Raw genomic sequence first — 9,122 nt, 5'->3', positions numbered from 1 at the left:
CCACCACCGTATGATGGGGCAGCAGGTGCTGAGTAAGATGAGGAAGATGAGGACGAGCCTCCACCGTATGATGGGGCAGCTGGGCCGGCAGGTGCTGAGTAGGATGAGGAAGAACCACCATAAGATGGCGCTGCCGCTGGTGCTGGGGCTGGTGCTGAGTAGGATGACGAAGAATCACCACAGGATGGCGCTGCAGCTGGAGCTGGGGCAGAATAAGATGAGGAAGATCCACTGCTATAGCCACCACCATAGGATGAGGACACCATGCCTTCTTTACTATCAGTCCTTGCGCTGTTTACACCGACAACCGCGATAACTACGAACACGACGAAGCTGATGAGAGAATTCATTTTCTAATCAGTTAATTACTGGATGTTCTCTGTATGAAAGAATTGCTAGACTGGTGATTTCCGCATTCGCAACCGCTTTTATACAGGTCGAAAATGGAAATTAAATGCAAGCGAAATTTCAGCAGTTCAACTGAACGCCATGGAAAAGTGTTAACGCAGCTATTTATGTCTGTAAGTAGAGCAGCGTTGAGCGAAGCAGCAATGATGGGCGATGTTTATTTCGTAGTTGAAATTTTGTGCAGCCAGCAATTTACACCAATGCATGGCAGGTGTAATATAGCGACAATGAACTCAATTTCATAATTTTCCATCTACCAACAAATTTAGCACAAAAACATTATTCAAAATTATTTACACTTACCTTTTTGCTGGGACAAAAACATATGGATTTTTAATTAACTAGTTGCTCTTTGCTTGTCCTTATTTGTTACTTAGCTTAAATGCAGTTCTTGTGTGTACATCGCCAATTATTGCTGCTTCGCTCAACATTGCTCTACTTATGTGTACATACACATATAGGTATGTATGTAAAAATGCATTTATGAATTTTTTAACTTACATATCTACAGAGCTCCACGTTAGTATACTATTTTACTGCCTGTATAAACTGAAAGTTCATAGAGACGCTTGTGAATATTCTTACTGCAGGTCAGTTAAATTTAAATACCCAGCGTTTATATCACCTCGTTATTGTGTAGTTCCTAACATTAAAGTATTCCCTTACGACGAGCTTCACAGATTATTTTAATATAATAATGCCTTTGTTGTAACTTTTTAGAAATCTTTTGGTATTTATACCTTAACCCTTTCAGTACAATTGTCAAATATATTGGACAAACTTTTTTTTGTATTTTTTTTCTTAATTAAGAGTTTTTATTTTTAAAATTGTAGTTGTTGTAAGAAAAGTATTATTATTATTTACCGCATTTCTTTTACTGTATTTCGGGATGCAGTTGACCGTGATTTTTCACAAAAGTGAAAAGTGTCACAAAAGTCGATATTGAATTGTGTAATATTTAGGAACAAATTTACTACTTTTCGGTGGAATTGAGATCGGAAAAAAAAGATGTTCAATGTTATTCGCAGTTTTGAAATACATATATATCTCGTAAATAAAAATTATTAATATCACTTCCCTGTTTACAAATCTAGAATACGAGTAAAACTGAGAATTTTATAGAATATGTATTTTTGAAATGTATGACCCAAAATTAGGTTTGAAACCTATTCTCAGATTTTTAGCTTCAGCGGCTGATTTTTTGTACTGAGAGAGCTAAAAAATTGTATATTTAAATTTTCATTTAGCTGGCAACCATACTTTCCGATACGCCAACCAGCACAAAATATCAAAATATTTTGATTTTCGGGCGACGATTGCGGCAACACGAATTTCAATGACCAACTATGCCAACATGCCCTGATTGCTTCAACGGTTGCCTCGTGTTTAGTCAGCATTATACATAATTATACTCGTCAATTGAACATGTCATGCAGAGGCCTTTATACATACACACATAGCTAATGCTTTTCTGCAGGCCATAAAGAATATTTTTATTCAAAATAAAAAGTTTCCTCCCTGAAAAATGCAAATGCCATGCATACATATTTACATTCATACAAACAAATGACCAAATGGCTAAGCGTCAATAATTATTAGGTTTCACATGCAGCAACGAACATTTACATATGTATGTATGTACGTTTGTGCTGAAAACTTAGCGCAGTGCCACCTGATGCGTTTCAATTTCAGTTTGGTGTCATGCGTTTGAATGGCTTTGGCATTTTGGGTGCCGCCTCAATATTCGAGTGGTGTTAATACTTTTATAAGTACTTATTATCTTCATTAATTGGCATATATGTACATATACATACACATATATTATAATGTTTGACCACTCTTAGATTTGCGGAGTATTATTCACTTATATATGTATATATGTATTTACGTATTATATGCATGCATATCTATGTCACCAGCAAACCTGTTGCTGTCTTTTAAAATATATGGTTTTTATGCCAGCTAAGTTATCGTATTTACATATGTCTAAGGTCAATGATGCTCGTAACTTTTGTTTGATATTATTTTAATTTTGAAACTTTTTTTTGGTTTCATATAACCCCAGCGGGCTTGATCATTTAATTCTTGAGTATAATTTTTTCAATCTGATATATGTATGATATGAAAAAGCACGTACATGATATGACGGATTTGTGTATTGTAATTTAATTCTTTGCTGAAATATCTCCAAGTTTTCAATAATTTTAATTAAATCAGCCACACGAAATTTGCTGTAGTTGATGTCGAGCAATTAAGCAAGATTGGTATGTATATTATGTTTGTGATTTCAACAAAACAAAAAATTTTAGTTATCATAATGAAGTTATTTCTAGTTGAAAAACCCGATGAATTCGATAACCTCTGATCTATTCGATATTCGAACAATCACGACTTCAAAAAACAAAAGCCCAAAAATTTTGAAGAAAAACCAGCTCAAATCGGTTTGGGAAAACCTAGTCAATCACCTTAGTACATTTATTGAATTGTTTCAAATAAATTTTTAATTAAATAGATCTTAATATTTGAGCAGGGGTAACCCTATTCAGATATATTTTTGAAACTAAGCTCTTTAAACCTTGCTCGTTTAATACCCATATAAAGATATTGCGTTAAGCTTATTAATTAAATTGATTGCGAATTTCTTAACAGGTGGCAACGCTCTTCAAAACTATTTTTTGAAATTAAGCTTTCTTAACCCTCTCACGTTTTGTACCCATATTAAATGTTTTCGTTTAGCTTATTAATTAAACTGATTTCGAACAAGTGGCAGCTCTATTCAAAAGTATTTTCAAAATAAATCTTTCTCAAACCTGCCTCGTTTGATACCCATTTTAAAATATTTCGTCTAACTTATTAATTAAATTGACTTCGAATGTTTAAATGTGTAAACAGGTGGCAACTCACTTTAAAACCATTTTCAAAATAAAGTTTTCTGTCTTTCTCTCGTTTGATAGCCATTTTAAAATATTTGTTTTAACTAGGCAATAAAAGTGTCTTTAATTTTTTAGAAACAAGTGGCAACCTTCTTAAAAAAATATTTGCGAAATTCATGCTTTTAGCTTCTTTCATTCGTGTACCCACATTGTTGTAATATTGTATTTAAACTATTAATTAATTAAATTAAATTTTTTAAAAATAGTTATTGATTACCCTCGATTTTATTCTTTAAACGCCTTTACTTACTTTTTTATAAGAAATATCTTATGACGCAATTTGTCACATAAATTCTTTGCATACTTCACTTGAAGTGCAATAATTCAGTGTTAAATAGCCAATAGAAATCATTTTCATGCTTAGTGGTCAGCTATGGCTTGTCATCTAATTTACAGCGCTGCTCTGAATTGCCACAAGTTCAATCGAGCGGGGTGGTTGACAGCTTGCCGGCAGTTGTCAACAGATATAACGAATAAAATTTACAGTGAAGCCAAAAGGTTGGCAGGTAACAAAGCGATAAGCTGGTAGAATACATAAATACATATCTAATTCTTGATGGCAGAGGAGAAAACATCTTTCGACTGGTATTTTAATGGCAATTAAAGTTTATAAGAACTTGCTTAAAGCAAAGCAGCGGCTGCTCATTAAACTACTTATTGCAAATTTCCAGCAGCTTAAGACTAGTATTTAAAGTAGCTAACTAAGCAATCCACGGCAAAGGAATGTAACTCAGTTGAAGCGTCGTACAAATCGACATATATTTTATTATAAATATACATAAATGCCTATTATATGTGCATTAGGGTGGAGCGAAAACAAAAAAAAAATTGCATTTCGAAATTCTTATAGCGGGGGATCGTTTCCTTTGTAAATCAGTAGATTTCCCCTTAATTTTTTTTAAATCGATTAAAATTTTCTGCCTCCCCTTTTTGATTGAGAATTTGAGATTTTTATAAATTCTAAACAAATAACGTAATATGTAAAAATCATTTTTAAAAAATTCTAGGTATGCAGTTTTGTAGGCCATTACATTTTAGAATAACTAGAATAATAATCCGCATGTTTGAAGCCCCCTTAAAAAAAAATTTTGAAGGTGTTGCCCAGTTTCTCAATTTAGACACATTGTCGAACTTATTTTGTACGGAACAAGATGAATAAGGCCATCAACAAATAAAAAAAATTGCCAAAATTGAGCGGGATTTTGTAGCCACTTTAAACCAGCTCTTTATTATGCTAAGTTCAATGACCTACAAAACTGCATACCTAGGAATTTTTTCTAAAAAGTTTGTAATTAAACTATTTCTTTCGAATTTGCAAACAAAATTTCAGTCAAGAAAAGAGGCAGAAAGCTTAATCTATTTTTAAAAAAAAAAAGTGCGGGACATTCTATTGACGTCGAAGTGCAACGATTCCCCGCTATAAGAATTTCGAAACGCAAATTTTTTTCGCTTCACCCTAATGTGCATACTACTAAATAGTTACCATATTTCAAAATCTAGTACTAGCATACCTTGGCTACTTTTTATCGGTCTGCACTTGCACATCAGCAGCTGTTGTGTGCGCTGGCAGTTTGTTTATTAAACGTCAATAACAACTATTATATTGAAGCCGCACAACATTTATGCCAATATTACAGCAATAAATTATAATAAAAATGTAAATAGTTAAATATGGAGGGTAGCTTTTTTAATTGCTATGTTGCATTTTCGAAAGTAGAGCAGAGCAGCCATAGCTAGCCAACCAGTTTTGCATAATTGGCAAAATTCAAAATTATTGAGTTTTATTTTTTTGAAGTGGTTAAACGCATAACTGGCAAGAACAGCACAATTCATTCTGCTTAAAGCATATATGTGGAACGATATATATATAAATGAACATATACTTGATGGCAAAGCGCTGCTTATGGGTGTGTGTGATGTTTATCCACCCACAAAACCGTCAATCATGTAGTGGTAAAATAATTGCAAAACAGAATTTCAAGGTTGATATGCAAATGCAACATAGCAGAAACTCTAACAATTGCACTAATGTAGCGTATAAATGGCATTAAAACTTGAATTACACTTCAAAAAACAAAAAAAAACAGAACACAAGTAAAAATTAAGCAAAATCCAAAGGATTTCGTTGCGGAGGTCGTTGCGGTTTGCGCCTTAAGTCTTTCATATCGACGCGCAGTTAGTTGAGCATTTGTGTAGTTTGAACGCTTTTAAATTGCTATTAAGTAATAACTAAAGCAATAGGAAGCTTTGTGTAAAATAACATAAACGAAATTTTATTGAAAACAAATAGATTTCATTAGCTCAACATGCAAGCGAAGCCGCACCAACGCCACCTCCACCGTAGCCACTAAGCGCCACACCAGTTTGGTGTTGATTGTTTAGTGATTTCTTAAACGACCTTTGAAGGTGTGGCTCGCGGCACCAAGTACGCGGCGGTGAACTTTGTGAGCAAAAGCACTGTTATGCTGCAATACCATTAATCAGCATTAATCATCGACTGATCCGCACGCAAGGGTTACATGGCATCAATGTGGTGCAGTTACGCAAGTGAGATCGCAAAATAAAAATCAAAGGCGAGGGAAGTTACAAAACAAATATGCGGTGAAGGTGTAACTATGTATGTATATGTATAGTTAGTGCTTTTTAAAAGTAACTTTAATTGAAATGTTAAAGCTTTCACTGCTTGTAACCACTGCATACCTTTTTGATTACAGAAAAAAAAGAAGTTATCTCATGGATGACGGTAATTTACAAGTAGAGCTATCATAACTTAAGAAACCCACATAATGGCAAACTTTAACTATTAGTTTTTTTTTATCTAACTAGTAATTTTTTTTTAAAACATGGTTCATTCTATAACAAAAACCATAAAATCCATTATCCAAACATTTTACAAAATTAAAAAAAAAAAATCGACAAAGTTTCATCAAAATCAAACAATTGTTATTCAGAAGTTTTAGAAAATATTCGAAGAGGCTACAAAATACTGTTGAGTTTTGGCGTTTTTTTTCTTGTGGGGTTGTGCATTTTGCTTCCTATCAAACACACGCAAAAACTAAAACAGCGCGTTAGCGCACGTTAGAAATCATTAAAATTTTCTAAACTACGAAAAATTGGAATTTTTAACTAAAAATTTAGCAGATATTCCAACTTTGTTTGCATCATGTAATAAATAAAGCAATCGAATAACAGGGCGATTCTGGCAGCTGTCTTTCAACTCACCACAACTTTCGAAAGACAAAAGCCTTTCGTACGAAAATTGTAAATCTCTGGCGACCATCTTGAAAGCTCTCTACTGCCTTTCGAAAATCTAATTGAAAGATCTGCTAACGAGGAGCTCTTAGCGCTATGCTGTTCGCCTTTTAACTATTGAATTAAATTTAAAAAAAGTATACACATATTTTTCTATTTCAAAACAATAAAAACTAATAAAAAAGAAAATTAAATTTTAAAAAGGACCAAAATTAACGAAATAACATTTTTTTTCATTATTATTATTTATTTTAATTTTTAAAAATCAAATGAAACTAATCAAATATTTTTTTTCCTTTTTATAACAAGAAAAACAAAACCTAAATTAGAAAGAGAAACAAAATTAAATCAAAAAATAAGAAAATAGTACTTAAAACTTTGAAAAAAGGCAAAACAATTTTCAAATTCATAACAACATCTTAAAACAAATTAAAAACACAACAAACAAAATAAGATCCTAAAAATTAAATGATATAAAAAAAATATTTTTTTCTTTTCAAAACAATAGAATCTAAAAATTAACTTAGAAAAAAACAATTTATCAAAAAAGAAGAAAATAGTACTTACAAAATTTAAAAAAAAAAATAATTTTAACACGAAATCTAAATTAAAAAAACAAAAAAAAATTGTCGTAATTGCAGAGACGAGGAAGAGGTGGAGAGCATCGTACATTATCAATACTTTTTAGATTGTTTAACTGACCTGAACTCGGTGGTTGAATTACTAAGCTAGGGAAAGAAACAAATAGCTTCGTCCAGCCTATGTGTGCTCCGTGTTCTGAGCGGTGGCAACCGCTGTAACCTAACCTAACCTAACCTATTTAGCAAATATTTAAACCTCGAAAATAAAAATAATAATTCGAGACGGTTTTCAATTTTGAGTGTGGCATAGTTCGGTAAATTATCGTAAATCATCCAAACTCAAAAACTTGATATATATCTATGAAGAGAAAAATCGCCTTTACTAAAACTTTGGAAGAGCTGCTCTTCGAATTTGTGGTGGGCGTCTTCATGTTGTTACACAAATGTAGAGGCCTACAGTTTTACAGTTATACGCCGTCTCCGAAGAGAAAATTAATTTTGTGAGAAGCTTTTTCAGGATAGAAATACAGTCAGACCATTGACTGCCCAGAGACGAACGCTGTTAGGGAACAACTGTTTCTATTTTTTTTTTCCAAATTTTTATCAACTTACTTAAAATTGTGGTTACGGCTCTTTAACTGATTGCCGTTCTAAACATTTCCCTGACTGTCAGCAACCACATTAACTTCGCCACAGAACACATAAATGAAGCATAAAAAAAAAACTATGCATTACTCTGTTAATTTACATGTAGAAATTTATTTTAGGCGTTGAATTGTGAACAATTGGCTCGATGAGGGCAACAAATGTTGCATGCCACATGCTTCGGCTCGTAAAAGGCGCGCATGAAATGCAACCGTCGAAGAGTGATAATGACCCCTGCCGCTAGCGCTGACGCAGCAGGTGGCAAATATATGACTCGCCTATATATTGATTAAGAGATCAGTACCAAGGTTCGGACTATGAAATTCGAAATTCGTAAACAGCAGTGAATTTAAAAATAAACGAATTTTATCGTAGTAGATTTTAGATTTTACATTTTATACTAATAACAAGATATATTTTACATACAAATGCGTATATAAATAAATATACATATATGTTATGTTGCCGAAACACCTTTTACTGATTCAAAATATATTTTCCGTCGACAAATTCATATTTTTTCAAAAACTGGAAAAATTCTAGTGGCGATAAAAAATGCTTTTTTGTCTTGAATAAAACGAGAAATTAAAAAATAACCGTAAGTGACGCAGTAGAATATTCACTCTCGCTAAAAAGCGCAGTAGATATACTGCAATTGCAGTGAAGTCCAAACGCTGATCAGCACTTCAACAACGGGTGTAGGGAATCAAAGAGAAGCTGAAATTTTATGTGTGGATAATTGAACTAAATATTGTGGCTTACATGTAAGAGCGAGTGGGATCGTACGCATTGCTGGACGAAGTGCAGGCGTCAAAAGATAAACGATTTATTTGGTTTACGTATTACTGGCTTGGCTTTAATGATGCAGTAAACAATGGAATGTGTATGTATAATAGCCAGTGCCCAGACTCATTGATGGCTGAGGTTTAATTTTTTGTTTTTCTTGTTTTTTTTTTTGTTCTCCCATTATTTTATTGTTTTCTGTTTTTTTTCGCTTTTGTTTTTCTCTTTCCCAATTACCGTAAATGCTCTGATTAGCAATTGTTTGTGAATGTGACTGCGCATGCGCAACGGGATTTGAATGCAATTCCAAATATGGATTGTGGAAAAGGTGTAAACCACAAAATTGTCTAATGATTTAGAAAATTTGTGAGCTGTAATCACTAGCCAACAGAAAAAAAATAGCGTTACAAAACTATTATTATTAAAATTCTATTGTATTTACGGCAATCTGTTTTGTTTCTTTTTTTATGCTATGCATTAATTTCATTGTAAATACGCTCAAGGTTACGCGTGAAAAAAA

The 9,122-nt window shown here is 32.8% G+C and overlaps 1 protein-coding gene across 1 annotated transcript in view; it reads right to left on the bottom strand.

The window, feature by feature from the left end:
• Positions 1 to 350, bottom strand: part of LOC118743912 (mucin-1-like) — a 1,024-nt gene extending 674 nt beyond the window's left edge. The window contains exon 1 of the mRNA XM_036476672.1: positions 5 to 350. Within this exon, the coding sequence (XP_036332565.1) occupies positions 5 to 350 (346 nt within the window). The remainder of the gene's footprint in view (positions 1 to 4) is intronic.
• Positions 351 to 9,122: the final 8,772 nt, after the last annotated feature.

Source organism: Rhagoletis pomonella, unplaced genomic scaffold (genome assembly GCF_013731165.1).
Source record: "Rhagoletis pomonella isolate Grant_MI unplaced genomic scaffold, Rhpom_1.0 Rhpom_scaffold_00007, whole genome shotgun sequence".
Classification (NCBI taxonomy): Eukaryota; Metazoa; Arthropoda; class Insecta; order Diptera; family Tephritidae; genus Rhagoletis; species Rhagoletis pomonella.
Note: the sequence above shows the minus strand (reverse complement) of the source record. Positions and strands in the feature narration are given on the sequence as shown.